The following is an 18,836-nucleotide window of genomic DNA, read 5'->3' on the forward strand; positions in this document are numbered from 1 at the left end:
CCTGTGAACATTTTTTTCCACATTTATTTTTGTGTTTGGGCAGAGTATATGCAATACAGATGAATTTCCAATAAAATGGATAGTAATTGAGATAAACAACTCTATATAGTATTTACGGGATATAAAAGTTTAAACTCCCACTCAGTGCTTTGAATAGATATCTTATGACTATAGGTGCTGACCTCTCTAAGAACAAATCACTCGTGAATAATGGCGCTTGTATTGCTTTTCCTTTTAGCTCATCATAAACCACCGCAGATATTCCAGTCCTACATTAGACATAGGTAACAATAATGATAAATACCTGCAAATGAACATACTCTGTTCAGCAAATGATAGGCACTGTTTACTTGTGAGCTCAGCCAGCCCCTTTTTTGGTGGAAATATATAAATGATGAGCATGCGCACATATGGAACTGTACTATCTCTAGAAACTAATACTTCTGATTATTTCATAGGGCTCATAATACAGAAAACAGCCAAATGGACAGCTGCACTCCAGAGAGTCATCAGTTCTTGGGATGGCCTCTTCAGGGCGGGGGTTTAAATTGTCTGAGCTATGAATTGGACTATTCTCCTTAAGGAGTAGAAAACATACGAACTCTCTATATCTCCAAATGGAGCAGCCATGCCAGATTAAGTGGTATGGCTGCTGCCCTTTCCTAGATGGCGTGACCTTTCAGTCTTAAAGAATGTTTCATGAGTATATTCATTATTGCAGGGCAATAAATAAGAACGCCATACATTAAGCTTGTAGTACTATAAAAATTCAACAGCTCTTTACGCAGAAATTGCCAAATACTGAGTTACACTGTCCAGCTGACTACATCACATCCAGCCAGATAGCCTGTTTAATCTTCCTTCCAGCAGCCAACAACTACATATTGTAATGCAGATGGAATATGAAGAATGTTATGTAGCTGGGCAAGGACTTCACAATCTTGACAAGTTAAAAAGGGAATTCCTATTTAAAACCTTTAGGGGTGGCTGCTCTATTAACGTAGTGGCATTTTTTTTTTTTTAATAAGATTATTTAAATATTTTTTAAGGGTTTTAAAAAAGACTTTAAGATATGCAGCTTCTCAATAATGGATATTTTAACATAATGTATCATAATCAAAGAACAGAAGTGGAATTGTGTTTATATTAGTGCATGATATGCATTATCACAGTAATATGTAAGGGTCAAGTCCAGACATGGTATTAGAAGGTACCTTCAGCAACATCCATTTTAACTAGGTCTGGATAAAGTCCCAAGTATACAAAACCTCTATTTCTTTATAAAAGTGAACCAGCTAGGTATCTTGAAATTGCAATAAAATTATAACCAACGCGATGTTGAATGGATGCCTATTTCTCACTATTTCAAGACCGTATGAAATTAGGAGAAGCTTCTAAAAATTGCTATTTATTAGCCTCCTCCTCTGATCACTGTCAGACACAACATAAAACATGAGAGGTATTATTTTTGGAGGAGGCAGGACAAATAGTCCACTTTCATGTTCAAACTTCAAGAAACAAGGCATACCTGGTAACTTTCCTTGTATTGCTAATTCATCAAATTCATTTGGAAACTTCAAGCCTTCCATTATTCTACCTCCTCCTGTTAAAATGTCATAGAGCAGCAAGCCAAATGAATAAACATCAGCTTGCTGATTGTAAATAACATTTCCTCTGGCCACCTCTGGTGCTCGAAATCCTGCAAATAAATCATTCATTAATAGTTATGATTCATACCAAGATGAAGCCATCTTTATCTTTTTAAGAGCAAACACTTATTGATGAAAATGTCACAGGAAGAAAACCAAAAATGGCACACTATTTCTGGGTTGGCAGTAGTTTGCATGTGGCAGATCTCCAAAAATATCTCCAGTCAGTATAAAGGAAGGGGACAGCACATCAGTTACAGAGCTCCTGCACCATTACACACAAAATAATTCATATATCAATGAATACTGAAAGTGAAGGGCAAGTCTGCAGTCTTTATTGAAGGCGTAACATTTAACACTTGAAGTCACACCCTCATGCACAATTTCCAAGTCCTAAAGGCACCTTTGAAAGTTGTTGAATTGTTCAGTGCTTTAAAATGGATGCTAATATGTTCTCTCTAAAGTCAGGGAACAGCGCAGGTATTTATTACCTTTAAAAAAAATTAAGACCTACCTAAGCATTACTGAAAATTAAAAAACCAAACAATTTTAGCAGTATAATTTCAGTATCACAATAACCATACTAAAACAAGACAGCAAAATAATTATAATGAATGCATGTAATTTAATTTATTCTCTTTTTAAACCTTTAGCATACTCCTTGATTCTCCTAAAAGGGGTTAAAACATTAATAGGAAGAAAGGCCAAAAGGTATAAATCTGGCATCACAAATTGTAATACAATTAGGATTACATTTTGTGATTTTGATTAGAGTATAGATTTGAGTTACTTCTTACAGACTACATAAAAAACATATTAGCTATTTTTTGATATAATGCACTGTGAACCAAAGCATTTTTCCATACCTGGTGTGCCTTCGGAGGTTTTTATTCCCATTCGGCAACAATACTGGGCAATGCCATAGTCAGCTATTTTTGCAATAACAGCTGAATTAGGATATAGGGTAAAGAGCAATACATTGTGAGGCTTTAAATCACGGTAGATGATCATTGCTGAATGCAGATACCTGTTAATCAAAAAAGTATTAATTGAAAGCATTCATAATTCAGGGATGCATCTATACACACACTGAATGCATTATTCCCACAACAGTAAATCGTGCTTTCAAATGTTAAATATTATGTGAAAAAATGTCAAACATCACCAACATGACACCGCCTTACTGGATATTGAGCTTAGAATTGTTCTGAAATACTATTTACTGGCACATAAACACTGCAGTGTTTTAGCACCAAGTCTCATCTGAAGTGTCACTGGCAGTTTGAAAACTGAATCTTAGAAGTTTAAGCTTCATCGGTCCCTGAGCTCCTTTGCAGGTTTTGTCATTTTTACAGTTACACTTAAATAGCTCCTGAGGACATTCACAGACTTTCAGAACTTTAAAAATGCACTTAATTAATTTCTTTGACATTTTATTAAGAAATCAACAGCGACATAGAAATCTCACCCAGAGCTCTTGCTATTTCTCTACTTATAGGAGCACCATTTGTTAGCAGAAAAAAACAGGTAACAAAAGTTTGTGTTATGTATCAGCTAATCAATCATAAAAATACAAGCATTTCTCTGACCCAGGGAATATTCTGCTTGAGATAAAAGAAAATACAAGCTTTTCATTTGCAGTATATTCTACTTGCAGCTGTATACTGTTTTTACAGCAACGCAGAAGCCATTTACCTTAAGCCATCAGCTACATGTAGAGCTATCCTGTGCTGAAGTGTTCTAGTTAAACTTGCATTGTCTTGTTGAAGCAAACGATCAAGAGATCCTTTAAGGGCTAATTCCATCACCAGCATCCGGGGACGGATTGCAGCAGCCAGCAGAGACACTAAACTAGGGTGATGGAGATGACAAAGCACTGCAAGCTCCTGTAAATTGTAAAATCAGATGAAATATTGCAAATAGCATAACTTCTGTAGCCCTGAAGTAAACTCAGAAATGTTTTGGAGTGAAGTCTTGCAATTTTCTTAAGCTTTTCAAGCTCTTCACTAGGGTTGGTATTCCAAAAGCAGCACTACAGAAAAAAAAGGCAATTTCTTACTTGTCTTAGGAGCCTGAGGGAAGTATGTTTATTGAAAATCTTTACAGCAACCTCTTCTCCACCATAGGATGCACGGTACACAGATCCAAACCCACCATCACCTTTTCAATGATAAAATTGAAAAGAAGATTAAAAACAGAGGGATATCAACAATTTCTCAAAAGAATAGCTGAAAGGGTCCAATTTTAAAATGTATGGATCATCCACTGTGTTAAGCTTCATGATCAGTAATCTAAACACATAAAACTCAGTGTCCTAGCATACAACTTAATGGAAAATTCCAAACTAAATAACCTGAAATTCAGAATACCTTAAAAAATACATTTCTACAAAAAGAAATCTCTAGAATGTTTTCCATATGTTGCAGAACTGACTTCAATAGATTTGTTTACATAAGCTCTGTAAAAAACCCCTACAAAATAATGTTTACCCAAGAGAAATTCAGGAGCTTCATCAAATTCCAGCTCATCATTGTTCAACATAATATTTCTAGGCAAATCAGCCAATATCAGATCAGGAGCAATCTGAGCTATTGGAATGGTATGTCCTGGTTGATCTGGATTTACCAAAAGGTCACCTAAGAAAAACAAATGAGACAAAAAAAAGAGAAAAAAAAGGTAGCCATCATTCAAAAGGCACCGAAAGGTACATGGATCTCTGTGAGTGCATATGATCAATGTACCTAAAATTAAATTCATATACGCGCGCGTGTGTATATATATATACATGCACACACACACATAAACGTACATATATACATGTAAATATATGGAACAGAACACTAACTAAGTTTGCCATCCAACTTAATATATCTTACATGTTTAAGTGTTTTCAAGGTTCTGTATATGTACCAATCAAATGTGATAGCAAGTGTTGCTATGTAATAACACCAAACTAACCAAGGGATTATTTTTCTCTCTATAAAAAGAAAGAATTCTGTTAGTATGTAGAATGTCATCCTGAATACTGCCTTTTAAGAAAGAATTCTGTTAGTATGTAGAATGTCATCCTGAGTATTGCCTTTTAAATTACTGTTGTACGTGGTCCAATCAAAAGATCTAGTACCAGTTTTACTATGTTGTGGATTCAATTCCATGAATGAAGTTGCATTATCAGTATCACGACAAAATGATTCTTTTCATTATTGCCATTTATACATAACTATACAGACTAGCTGCAATCTGTCCCTTATTCTATACTTATACAGATGGCTCTTACGTAAGAAAAAGAACAAGTTGCTTTTGACTTATACTGTAATTATTTCCTACAGAAATGAAACGTTTTTAAGTAATGTGAAATATCCAAATGTTATAAAGGGGATGTCATATAATATTTATCTACATACAAGTGTAGCTCTATATAGCTCATATGGCACAAATATATACCTTCTTCAGCTTTTTTAAGTAAGTCATCAAGTAGTATTTTTTGGTGTTCTTCACCATCCTGAAAGCTGTACAGAGCCCATTTCTTCAACAGTGTTTCCCCTTCACCACATACATCTATATCCAGCAAACCTGGAAACCATTCTTCCATAAGAGAATCTATGTGATCCACAACTTGCCCCAAAAGGATGCACCCTTTAAGAAACCAAAAGAGGGAAATTACAGCCTCAATCTGCCATACTTGTAATTACAAAGCTAAACTCTACATTCCAAAGGCAAAAGCACAACAAACCAAAATGCCAAGCTGCAATCAAACTGGAGCAAAAATCAGGCTCAGGAATAATTAACCTTTTCTGCAAGAAGGTGCTGTAATTTTCAAAAAACTGTCAGGGTTGTTGTCAAATACTGCTGATTCCACTAGACAATATGCTTCAGGAGACCAATTCAAGTAGATGCCTTGTCTCCAATACATTCTATTAGGACGAAGAGCTCGCTCTAGAAAATACAAAATTAGATTAAAAACCTGATCTCCAATAGGAATGTCATATTTTAAAATATTCAGAATAATTCATGGTGCTTTGTAGGTTTATGCCTACCCAAATAACAAACAAAATAAAGGCTACAACTTTGTAGACAGAATAGCCCCACAAAAGCTGACTATATGTCAACCACCGTTCAGTTCTGTTAAGGCACATCCACAAACTAAATATTTAATCAGATGGTAAGTCATGTAGCAGGTGATGCATGTAGGGATTACAGAAATGCGTAGGTACATTCAGGTTAAAACACAGAATATCTTAGGCAACATATGAAAAAAAGTAAGCGATTTGATCTTTTCCACTATCATACACTCATGAAATAGCAAGATGTGACTGGAATTCTATGCTCAGGGGAAAACTGACTGCCAGAAAAGCAGGCAGTTCTAAATCATATTTGTAGAGCATTAGCAATGCATATTTTTCATACTTTACTCGTCACCAGTATTGATAAATCACACATTAAAAACCCAAAGATTAATGAAATTGCAAAGTTGAGCAGACAGATCTCATGTCAAAGCACAGAATTATTGGAAAAAAAATTAGACAACCCCCTCTCCCCTGCCCTTCTGATAAAAGCAAAGTTTTTAGACTTTCATAAAGGGAGACTCAATGAACCTGAAGAAAAGAAGTTTGTATTTCTATGTGGAAGACACATCCTTTCCTGTATTCTTTGTAAAAGCAAATGGCAATGTTGCATAAATATAAGGATTTCCTCCATCTCTAGCATGTGAAAGCGAAATAGCTGGCTTACAATCTTCACTTTCTTTTGCACACCACTGTAAAGATCAGGCACTGTCTGTTCCTGGATATATCTAAGTTACAAAAATGACCACTGCTCTTTTTCTCACATTTATGAAGTGGCCAGAAATTAGGTAACGCAAAACAATGTTGGGGATTAGAGCTTTAACATGTAGGTGTTGGCATTCGAAGCAAACATGCTCACTATTGCTTTTGGAGAGAAAGATTTGTACCTCTTCCTGACAGCATGTAAGGTGATATTTCAAGCAACCTGTTGATCAGCCTCGACCAAAATCCCATAGGAAAGTATGGCATCTCATAAAGCCTGATGATAATTTCTGAATTTTCACAGTGGGGAAGTTCTATAACAGGTCTGTGATCAGACAAACTGAAAGAATAAAAATATTAGACAGTAATTGAATGATGTAATTTATCCAAACTGACTGACGACATACATTATTATGTAAAATGTATTATTTATTAATGAATGAATGATTCAAATGATCAGGGAGCAGACAGATAATGTATTTGCTTATTCTACTTGCTTGTGCTAAAGTGGAGTTCTGCTGTAATTTAAACCCAGCAGAACCTCACTAACAATCATTAGATATTGAATGTAAATGTGAAAAAAACCTGAGACACATAAAAGGCAAGTAAGGCATTCAGATAAAATCTTCCTATCCCAGGACTTGGAAGAATGCAGAAGCTCTAACCAATACAACCATGCAACACGCTCTCCATTAAGGAACATAAGCATTATTAAACACATTAGGGAAATCTGTAACTGAGGCAGAGAAGCTGTGTTACCTGCTGCAGATAAAGCAAAAAGACCGCATTAAAATTCATAACACTTTTTTGTCACCACATTAAATAACTAGACTGTTTGGAAGAGATACTGTCTCTGAGTAACTTGATTGTGGTTCTCACTCCAAGCAAATAGGCTATAGAAATTCATGGTTATCTTTTATATTGCAATAAATATCTTTAATGCTGGCACATACTGCAATGTAAAGCTAAATTATAATCTTCCTGTTGTAGTCTCAAAGCATAGTAACTGTAAAAGAAATACTATCCTCATAAAGCATTTTATCATTTATAGATTCAATTTACCTACCATGCTAATATGATGTAAGCTTTATCTGCTACAAGGTCAGCTTAAGATGTCTCTGAAAGCATTACTAAAATGTAGTGTACTAAGTATATATCATGCTTTCATATACCGAATTGCTTTGATGATCAGTTAAACTAGTTAGCCTGATGGGAGGTTTTTATTTTGATTGATCTCTATGGCTGTCATTTGTGGGTTTAACTCTTTGCTTACCTGCTTGGGATTAGTAGTTGATCCTCTCCTAATGGCAAAGCAATCTGAAACTTTTCCAGAAGCTTGAAGTATTGTGACATGTAGATCTTGGGAAACTTGCTCTTCTTTAAAAGGAATTTTTCCACATCTGAACGCTTTACAATTCCCTTAGGATATTTAGAAAAGCCTTCCACTTTCACCATCAGAATCTTTCAAAAAAAGTAAAACAATTTCAGGTGTACAGTCATAATGAGATTGCATTTTCCTGACAAACTTTGTTCCCTGAAATATTTGGTAGCCTATTATTTAGGGGGAAAAAAAAGACTCCATTTCACAGTGAAACCAAACTTTTCCATAACGCTAGCCAGCAAGAAGACAGCAGTGAAAAAACTTAACCTGTCCAAGCCATTTGTGTGCTACCATTCTTCAGTAGCTTTCACTGTGTGTTGTGATCTTCTACATCTTTTCTCACTCTGAATCCCACCAACTTTAAAGACTCAAACTTACATTTTTGCCATCCCATTTCCTGCACTGAACGAAAGTAAAGCTTCAGAGGTTAGGAAATCTGAATATATATAAAAAATTTTGGGTGTTTCTAAATCAACATTTCAACAACGGTTTCACTTAAGCAGTCAGTCTGCTACTCTCCCATCCCAACATGTGAATCCATATCACTCACTTTCCTCTGCCATCACTACCAAGCCCACAACGACCCTTCTTCCCCCATTCTTACTACTTTAATCAAACGCTCCAGCTTTCATCTCAACCTATTGCAACATATTGCAGGATTACTTTGCATCTGTGGGGTTTTTCTATTCTACATGTATTCTTGTGTCCGATGCAATTTAAATGATACTGGACATTGCAGTGTAAGAATGTAGAACCACTGAGACAGTTGTCTAGAAAGTAAAGGAAACAGAAAGAGCCAGGTAAACCAATCTGGGCCCTGAGAAAATTCTAGATCATGAAACAGTAAAGTAATGGTGAAGAAGAATCACTGATAAGTTACAGTGGTTTCAGACAGGCGAAAAAGTTCCATGAATGTAGATACAAAAACTAATCAGAGTCAAACCTGTGCCATGATTTTACATAGCCACTTAGGATCTACAAAATACAGATCTCTTAGCTGTAGTGCTGGGTCTTGAAAATGAAGGAGTACACCTGCACAAAGAATATTGTAATTAGCAATGCATTTCTCAAGCTCCATATTAAGCAAAGTAAACAGTCCACTCTGGGCTGTTTTTCTTATGTGACTTGACATAAGCAATTTGAATAATACAGCTACTGAATTTATGCCAATATCTCAGGAGAGTATAATGCAATCACGGTTTGTTCAGCTTTACCTTTATTTTCAGATGTTTTGTTAGATTTGTAATCTGACTTGGTTTTTTGCCAAGCAGCTATGCTCTGTGTGGTTTATTAGGTAATCTTATGAAGTCTGTATGGCATTGAGATAAGCTGTCACATGTATTCATCTAACCGCTGTTCTAGTCAAGCTATTACAGCAATTGCATCTTTCTTCAGAAACTGTACTATCTAACTAGCAGGTATGATGTTTTCAAGGAGGGCTAAGAGATTAAATTGTTACAGTAGTGATCCTTTATATCATGGAATTCCTTTGACATAACAACCTGGATTATCAAACTACTGTTACCTAACCTCAAGCATTTCAGCTCAACACTTTGTGGCAACCTTGTGCAAGATATAAAAATGCATAGAGGTCTGTCTGCTGCAGATTTGCAACAAAGTGCTAACAAACATACATTGAAGATAATATTTTACCTGATTCATTAAGAAAGTGAGTTGCGTGAGGGAGTTCATTTTCATCCAATTGTAACTGGCTTTCTTGTACCAGTTCCAGTAAACGTTTCTGATCAATCACAGGAAATTCAACTGGGACATTTTTACGCTCCAGCAAAATTCTCTTCTCCAGCTCCAAGTAGCTGTCAGGAATTAGCTGACCAACCACTGGTTGATCTCTGATCTGTATAATTAGGAATAATAATCTTAAATGTATTAATTTATTCATGTGAAATGCAGACAATAAAACTAAGATGTAAGCTGGGTATGTCCACTCAATAGTAGCAGTGAGAAGGAACAAGAACACTCTTTTATTGACTAGCATGGTTTCTGAAAGGTAGATTCTTTCAGAATTATAATATGAATATCTTTCTATTAATAAATACTCAAAGAAAATATTTCCATATTACACGTAAATAAAAAATAAAAAATAATGTCATCTCAGAAGACATCATTTCAAAGAGAAGCTTTGATTTGAAGTAAAAGGAAAATATTCACTATATGAACAGATGATGTCATACATCTCAGGTTAACACAAGACAATAGGCAAATGAATAAAAAAAAAGATACCTTTTGTAATCTGTAATATCTCTAGACATGTCTTTAGATAAACTGGGAGGAAAAGGGTAGTAGCTCAATTAAAAGTCTCCACTGCTGATAGTCAGTGGTCAAGAGGATCAGCTTAAGATGATCTTAAGAGGAGAGGAAGAAATAAATTTAGCCAAGTTAGTGACACTTAAGGGAAACAGAGTTGGGTGCTTTGCCCCTGTTCCTGACCAGGTTCTTCATTCTCCATAGGTGCTAAGCTAGTAATTTTTTTGAGGAAATGGGAAACAATTTTCCCAACATTTCCAAATTGGCTTCTTAGTTTGTAATCTTCCTCTCAAAGAAGTTAAACACCAATGCACTGTGGTATATTTATGTGTCAAAAATGTAATTAGTACCTTGTGAAAATGTTATTAGTACCTTGTGTAATTTCAAAGACTCAGAGCACTTGATGACAATGTTGAATACTTAACTCATTTTGCCTAACTTCTAAGCAGGTGCCTTATAACACTCCTTTCACAGTGTCTACATTATTTATGGAAACTACTTCCTTTCCTTCAGGCCACCTTACATTTTTGTAGAAGTTTAAACACCTAAGTCATAGTCGCAAGAGATGTGGATGTTACAGGAACAATTTTTAGGTCCCTAAGAGTGAAATGTTTTCAAAAAGCAGAACTTCTCCTGAGTGTTGAAGAAGTACAGTGAAATATAGGGCTACATATACCTTTACAAACACCAGCTCTATTCATACCTACTGGATGTATGAGAAGTGGAATTAATCCATTCCATCTGAACAGGCCACTTCATTGCCTCTTAGCACTGGTTAGCTATTCCTTGAACTGTGGAATGAAGTTAGGCATAGTATGGATGTGGCTAAGTTGCTAGTTTCTGAGAAACAAGAGGTGTGTGCACTCTTTCTCTCCTTTGTAACACCACTAGTGTGAGGCTGGTCATAAATACAGCATTTGCTCTATAAAATCTTCGAAGCAGTAATTCAGAAGAAATTTGGGCTCTGCTATGGTTTATGAAGTTCTGCCATTGACTTCAGTAGCACAGGACATCACCTTTTCTCTTTAACATGTTTTGACACTGCACGATTGATATCGTATAAATGAAAAAATAAAAATATGTATATTTTTTTTGCTACAGATTGGATCCTGTCTTTCTATAAGCTCCATGCCTGCGCTAGTCTCTTCATGCTTGTGATTCACATTTAGAGCTTCATGTTGTGGCTACGGAGATAGCAGGGAATGAGTGGTAGGGATGACTTTGGAGACAACAGAACTATGAGTGCAGATTCTCCAGTTCAGGAGGATCATTCAGTCCAAGAGGTCTTCTTTTCCTGCTTTAATTCACTTTCCTCTTTCTAGAAATGGTTTCACACTATGTAAAATGAAATCAGTAAATGGAGAATTAGTTGACTTTCAGAAATCACAAAATCTTATTCTCTGGTCCCCATAGATCTTGCAATACTTATTATTGCAATTACATGTTGCCATCCAACAACAACCAGTTTTTGATCACGTTTCTTCCTAAGAAAAAGATGGCCTATTTTTAATTAAATATTCTATTTATGGCCCTAGTGATTGAAAACATAACTTAGCTGAGATTTTTACTTGGTTGCTTTTTTTGGCAGAAAATGAAATGAAAACAAACCTGGTGATCTTCTTTCATTATTTTTCTGCGTGTAACATTTTATAGAAGGCAAGATGAGTTTGCTATCACACTAAAAATGTATTTAATTATGTGTTAATTAATGTTTAAAAATATATTTACTTAACTGAAACTAGAATGTTTTCAACATTACGAACAGTAGGTATCCTACCTTGAAATGAAGACTTTCCTTTATTATGATTTTCCGAAGTCTGATAATGGAATCGGATTCTTCTGTAGCATTCACAAAGTGATAATCTTGGATTGCTGGGAAGCCTCGCTTATTCAACAGCTCTCTAGTAATTTTACTCATGCAGGCCTTACGTTGCATTTCATCAGAAACATCTAAATGAGTGCCAACAAGAATGACGGGCGATGTTGAAGCTCGAGCCTGTTATTAAGATCCATACAGTTGATTAACTCAATAGTCAATGTTGATGTTATTGTTTTATATCCACATAAAATGTGAACAATTTAGTCAAAACAATCAATACAATGAAAAAAGCAACCATTTCTCCCTCTTTAAATATACCTCTTTTAAATAAGTTTGAAATCTGAAATACAATGTCATGTCTTTATCCAGAGTAAGTTTAAACTGCAATCCCACATAATAGCCTTGACTGGATAAGGCAGTAAAAATGCATCAGCCTATAAATATGAAACATATTTTTTAACATACAGAGAGCAGTCTATTTCCAAATAGAAATATTAAAAAATCAGCTTTTTCTAAAAGGAAGCAGTATAGATCTGGATTTCATACTTTGCATATTAATTGCAAATTAATTGACAACTTGTCATTGTCAGTAAGCTAGAGGGACAACTGTATTTTTCATTAGAAATGCTGAACAAAATAGAAAAGCAAAGGGTACTCTGCTAGTTGTCACCAGAACAGTGCAGCAATGAAACACCAGTGAGTACTGCATAGCAAAGGAGAACACATCAGAAATGGTCTTCATCAACACTAAACAGACTGTAACTCTCTGTCCTGTATCACTGCTCAAGGTGAAAAGAGTGAAAAAGATGAGTTTAACTAACAGGATCAGTATACAAAATCTTTATGTAATTGCATTGCCCAGCCACAGCTAACCATCATACAAAAGGAAAAGACAAGTAATGCTCACCATGGGGTGATTCCATCAAATGAAAATACAACACATAGAGCAAAAGAAAAATATATAGGCAGATTCTCAGACCAATTTCCCTACCATAGTCCTGGAATCTTCCCTATTAACAATAGGATGCTAAGCACGCACTTAACAGCATGATTTCAAACCTGCATCTAGTCAGTTTAACATTAGCCAAATTCTGATTTCCGCAGAATTTACAATGGCATAAAAGAAAAAGCAGGTTTAACTCATCATCCCTTTAATAATACCCATTTCTTATTTTTATCAGTCAGTTAAAAATATTGCCAGAACATACAAACTATTATTTTGCAAATCACTCTGACCACTTTAAGAACAAAATGGTGCGAATCATGTCTTTGTATGTCTACAAATATTTTCATATCCAATATATGATTACTTCAACTCTTGTTTCATCTTACTATTTTTATTTGCTGAAGAGCTTCTTTCCTCTTCCCTTGTCTAAAAATATTTGTGGTTAATTTGCTGTTCACCAACAGCTCCCTGGAAAGTGGAATTCCATTGTGTATATATCTATGGCTTACCTTGATGTTAAAAAGCCATGGTTTCATAGCATCCACCTCTGCTTGTCCTTTGCTGAGATCATAAACAGCGAGATATAAAGCTCTTTGGGTCATAAAATGAGGATGGGTACTGTAGAATTCCTCTTGTCCTAATGATAAAAAATTTCCACTGTTGAGTACTTCCCTCATGGAATATATTCAGATAAGGCAGGAGAACACTTATTCTCAGATCACTAATCCACAAATGAAATCAATGCTTACAGAAAATTGTCTAAATTGACAGGAGGCCTGTAATAACTATGAATTTTAGGTAGGTACTCTGTAGTAGCTCATTGACTGAAGTGTAGTGTTGAAGTATGTAAGCTAGTTTTAAATCAAGAAGTGTAAGATTTAACAACTAGATAAACATGGTTGCTGCAAAGACAATTTGAAAGGTCATGATTCTTTTAAAACTCCAGTATTTCTCCCTCACTCCTTCCTTCCCTTACTTTCTTCTTCCCTCCCTTTCTCCTATCCTTTCAGCAACTTCAAAATAAGACTCCTAAGTTCGCATGATTAAGCACTTAAAATCACAACGGAAGCTGGACATTCAGCTTTAATTCTGCTCTTCTGTGCTTATCCATTGTGATATAGACTGTATTTAAATGATTGTGGACCAATGTTTAAAAATAACTTTTCTATAGCCTAAAATACCCCTGAATTTTAGAAGTGCTTCTGGAGTCCCCCAAACTTAGAAAGTTTTCCAAAGTCCAAAGTTTAAAGTCACCCCCTAAGTGCTTTGTTTTCTGTGACATTACGAAACGGTGATACTGTAGAGCCTAGAGAGACTCAGACTATAAAACGGAGAAACAGTTGAGTGGAAGATGATTCTTCTGGTGACTCATTACAAGCAGTTTCTTACTATTCTGAAATGACAGTTCTAGAGTGCTATGGTTGAAACGAGTGGTCAGACCACATTTGGTGAGGAGAAATTCCTGGGGCCTTATGTTAAATTTGAGAGATTATCTGCCAATTTACAGAATTCACTAATATAGAAGTGGTTACTTGACTTTTGGTGTAAATTTGCATGATTCTACTGTCCAGAATTCAAAATTTCACAGGCTGACTCTAAGTAATGCATTACTGTGTTAGAAAAGAAAATAGTAAAGGACAATAAGCTCTGGAAATACCTCCAAAATCCCACACATTTAATATAAGCTCTTTCTTCATTCTGCCTTTCCCTTGAATGATCCAGTCTTTTACATCAATGCCTACTGTAGCTTTTGGAGAGCCCAGTTCTGTTCGTTTGCACTTCATTAGTTGTTGTAGCAGGGCGGTTTTCCCACTGCCAGTGTTTCCAACAATCATGAGCTTCATTCTGTTATAAGGTACAGCCTTCTTCAGTCGTTGTTGAAGAAATCTGGCATAAAAAAGTTTGCAGAACTCATAGAAGTGTCTAATAAGGAAAATATCAACAGAACACAAGACCATACCATTTTCTTCAAATTTTCAGTATCTGTTTGACGTTACTGGGATTTTAAGTCTATTCTAATTTCTGACTTGAAAGTTAAAGCTCAATTCAGAATGTGTCTCTTTATTTTGTAAATAAAACAGAAACATATTAGAAATAATTGGTAAGCACCATTTATTGCATGGTTTATAGAAGCACCAAATTCAAGAAGTAATACTATTATAGTCTAAATCACTATAATCCATTTTATGTGTGTGTTGATATATGATACCTTCCATAGAGTAGCATGCTGGAATTCATACGACAAACCAGCATGTCTTTTCAAAAGGATATGTTCTTTTCTTAATGCTTACTGCATATCCCGAGAAAGCAAAACAAGAATATTCAAGAACAATAGGGCAACAAACCTGATAATGTCTCTGGCTTTGAATCCCACATGTTTGAAGTCTAAATTAAGATGGAGTCCTTCCAAAGGAAGATCCCAGATTTTGGACAGTCTTCCCATTTCATCTGGAAAGAATCTCAAATCGGGATTATGACTTACATCCAGAGAAGTCAAATTCTCTAGGAAGCCAATCTGAGGAGGAATCTAAATAAAAGAACATTTAATGGGCAATTAAATGTTAAAAAAAAAAAGTATGAGCATGAATACATTAATGTTTAACAAAACTAGGTATTATTTTTACCGCTGTAGTTTAACTTTTTTTTAGTAAACAGGCCTAATATTCCACACTAATAGACAAAGGACCTTATAATGAATTCATTATACAAACTGATTATATGACACATTCCAGACAGAAAAACTTAATAGAATATGGTGATTTTCATTCACAGGAAGTACTATTTGCACTAACATATCATTTCATTACTAGAATTTACAATTTTATGAGAAGTGATATGAAAATCAAATGAACATTGAAAAACTGCATTAAATTAAAAAGTGATTTCATTTTCTTTAGGTAGCATCTTACACTTTACCTCCTTTAACTTGTTGTGGGACAGGTGTAGCTTTTCTAGCCTAGACCATGCACATGCCTTTTCACTTAAGTCCAAGACGTCTATTTGATTATAATTAAATAACAGCTCCCTTAAGTTTAATGATTTCCAGTGCATTGGTCCAGGCAGGCTTATGATCTTGTTTTGGCTTAAATCTACTGATCGCAAACTAAAAACATGAAATAAAAAAAAAAGAAGTTAGCAAATGAAAAAAATAAACCTGAGATTAACTGGAACTGTATTAATTTTTAATAAATAAACAAATAGATTAGATATCAGAACAGACAGTTTTCTGACAGCAATGTACATAAAAGATAGAGAATTACTACTACAAGCAAAAGTAAGATGATATTATAAGTAGGTCTTCATTACCTCAGAAAAAATTATAAGAAAATATATATGATTGATTCAGTATAATATTCTTTCAATGTATTTGTGAATGAAATTGCCTGGTCATGAAAATAAACATCCACACTATACTATGTGTATAAGTTTCAGATAGTAAATGAAAGAGTCACTTTAAATAAGTGTACATATTAGGATAATAGTCCACTTCCTTCTTTCTACAATTTGCAGACATGCATGGCTCTGTTCACATTAGTATAAGACACAGATAAACATGGTTCACACTCCTGTAGTGCACAACTAACGTAATACTAATACGTATTTTCATGTGCTTTTTTTATAAATCTCAAATTAAAAAAAAAAACAATGGGGAACTTCCTGCTATTATCAACTTTCTAGAACCCAAGATTCCACTTATAAACTATGGAGCCCCACTAGGTGATCTGAACTGCTCTCTTTCTTGCTCCTAACTTAGGAAAATAACACCAGATGCTATGGCTACCTCACTTATCAGAATGTTTCTATGAATATATGTTTGTAAATACATGTATGTGCATAAATTACATAGTTCAACTACACATGTATTTAAGAACTACATAAAAAAGAACATTTCATTCCCGTAAGTCATCTGTTGGACAAATATGCTGTTTATGTACTGTGGAAAATGAAGCATGCAAAAAATCCATGCAACTCCTTATTGTCTGGGCTGGGAGATGTAGAACCTGAAAGCTGCACCTTTTTCAACATAGCCATTAAATTTGCTGCTGTGAATATAAATGTTAGCATGCTGAAACAGTGTAATATCATGTTAATAATGACATGCTCTATGTAAATTTGATTAATGTAAGTTCACAAATCAATGGATCTGCCCTCCCCGTAGTGCCATCAGCACTCACATCTACCCACATCTATCAGATAACTGATCTGATCATCCCTTCCAAGCACTCCTTCCGCAATCTGATTCTAGTGACCTGTTAAGGTCAGTAACTTCTATAAAAAAAAAAGAAGTCTGATTTTCACATGAGTAATGCTTTGAAGGTATACCAAAATAAATGTCACATGCATCTTTATCACAATTCTATCTAGAGGAAGTGTCATTCTTTGAGAATAAATATCTTGTGATATTTGGGAAGTGAAAAACTAATCTCAGTAGCCTTGTGCAAAAGTCTGCAGAACTTCTTGAAAAGGAAAAATTGCCAGTATCTTTTTACTGTTGGTTTCAAGAAAATAATAAAATTATTCTGGTCTTCTCAGCAAGAACTGTCAGCTTCAGCAGTCAAGCAATATATTCTCAGTAACAATGATTTGAATCTGAGGAATAGAATTTCTCAAAACAATGAAGAAAACATGACTGATTTGTCTTCAGTTAAAAGCTACTACATTTTGGATTTAACCTGTTAGAATATTTCCTGAAAATCAGTAAAACATGCAGAACTTTTTGCTTAACAAAGGTCTTGCCATCAGATTTTCTTCATCAAGAACTTGTCATTAGCTTCAATGAATAAAATAGTAACTTACTGTGGTAGAAGAAGAATTGCTTCTGGAACATTAATAAAATGATTTTGGGATAATTTTAAGCTTGTTATGCTGGATGACAAGTCAGGTATTATTTCTAGAGCAGAAAAAGAGGTTAATCCTATTACTTTTCAGAACTGTTCAAATTATTTTTAAGACTGGAATTTTCTAAAATCAAAGACAGACTAAAAAGTCAGTCTACCATCTTCTATACACAGGTCTTTGTACAAGCTACCAAAGGCAGAATCTGAATTTTTTTTTAAAGCTTATTTAAAACTAAACTCCCAAAATGAAAGAAGTTTAGAACTGAGTTAGTGTATTGGCTTTTATCACATTACATACTATCACACTTCATCTCATATTGGCACTAAACACTGAAATAATCTTACTTGCACTTTACTGTATTGCCAGTATATGTAACATTCCCATAATTCACCCAGTGAGTGGTGGGACTTATGCATATAAAAATGACTCTAATGGTTCAGCTGTGTTTAATGCAGGCATAAGAGCTACATTCTGAAATACTGTGACAATAATTTCAAAATGGAAGATTTTATGTCTTGAAGACAGAAATAAATTCCGACAGTAACTTATGAACTCCTGCAGTATCATTAAAAACTCATTTATGTAATTTGTATTTTTCATAGGTAAATTAATTTTGACACCTTTGCATAAAGTATGCTAAGCCACTGAAACCCACTCTCAATTCAATTGCTTAAACACTGGGTTCTACTGAAGGTGATCTGCCCTGTGGTACGTAAGCCATCTGCACATGGCTTAGAGATACAACACAGGAACTATGGAAGACCTGCTTTTTCTGGACCAGAAGCTGCAAGCCAAGTGCGATACTTCAGGGCATCTCAAATGACACCTGCATTCTGACAAGTGAACCAAACATTCTGTCTTATTCAGAAGACAACACTGGATATAGTGTTGTAATACTTAGAATCATAGAATCATTTAGGTTGGAAAAGACCTTTAAGATCATCAAGTCCAACCATAAACCTAACATTGCCAAGTCCACCACTACACCATGTCCCTAAGCACCACATCTACACATTTTTTAAATACCTCCAGGGATGGTGACTCAACCACTTCCTTGGGCAGCCTGTTCCAATGCTTGACAACCCCTTCAGTGAAAAATTTTTTCCTAATATCCAATCTAAACCTGCCCTGGTGCAACTTGAGGCCATTTCCTCTTGTCCTATCACTTGTT

At 35.0% G+C, this 18,836-nt stretch overlaps 1 protein-coding gene across 5 annotated transcripts in view; it reads right to left on the bottom strand.

Moving 5' to 3' along the window:
- Window positions 1-18,836, bottom strand: part of LRRK2 (leucine rich repeat kinase 2) — a 71,321-nt gene that overhangs the window by 13,488 nt on the left and 38,997 nt on the right. For all 5 annotated transcript variants that reach the window (XM_075024875.1, XM_075024874.1, XM_075024873.1 and 2 more), the window contains 17 exons: window positions 17,624-17,717; window positions 15,743-15,929; window positions 15,172-15,353; window positions 14,484-14,713; window positions 13,336-13,463; window positions 11,839-12,057; window positions 9,450-9,651; window positions 8,740-8,828; window positions 7,689-7,876; window positions 6,601-6,755; window positions 5,439-5,585; window positions 5,094-5,285; window positions 4,139-4,285; window positions 3,709-3,809; window positions 3,345-3,535; window positions 2,516-2,676; window positions 1,529-1,699 (listed from right to left, as the gene is read on the bottom strand). In XM_075024875.1, coding sequence (XP_074880976.1) covers window positions 1,529-1,699; window positions 2,516-2,676; window positions 3,345-3,535; window positions 3,709-3,809; window positions 4,139-4,285; window positions 5,094-5,285; window positions 5,439-5,585; window positions 6,601-6,755; window positions 7,689-7,876; window positions 8,740-8,828; window positions 9,450-9,651; window positions 11,839-12,057; window positions 13,336-13,463; window positions 14,484-14,713; window positions 15,172-15,353; window positions 15,743-15,929; window positions 17,624-17,717 — 2,784 coding nt within the window. The remainder of the gene's footprint in view (window positions 1-1,528; window positions 1,700-2,515; window positions 2,677-3,344; window positions 3,536-3,708; window positions 3,810-4,138; window positions 4,286-5,093; window positions 5,286-5,438; window positions 5,586-6,600; window positions 6,756-7,688; window positions 7,877-8,739; window positions 8,829-9,449; window positions 9,652-11,838; window positions 12,058-13,335; window positions 13,464-14,483; window positions 14,714-15,171; window positions 15,354-15,742; window positions 15,930-17,623; window positions 17,718-18,836) is intronic.

Source organism: Buteo buteo, chromosome 4 (genome assembly GCF_964188355.1).
Source record: "Buteo buteo chromosome 4, bButBut1.hap1.1, whole genome shotgun sequence".
Taxonomy (NCBI): Eukaryota; Metazoa; Chordata; class Aves; order Accipitriformes; family Accipitridae; genus Buteo; species Buteo buteo.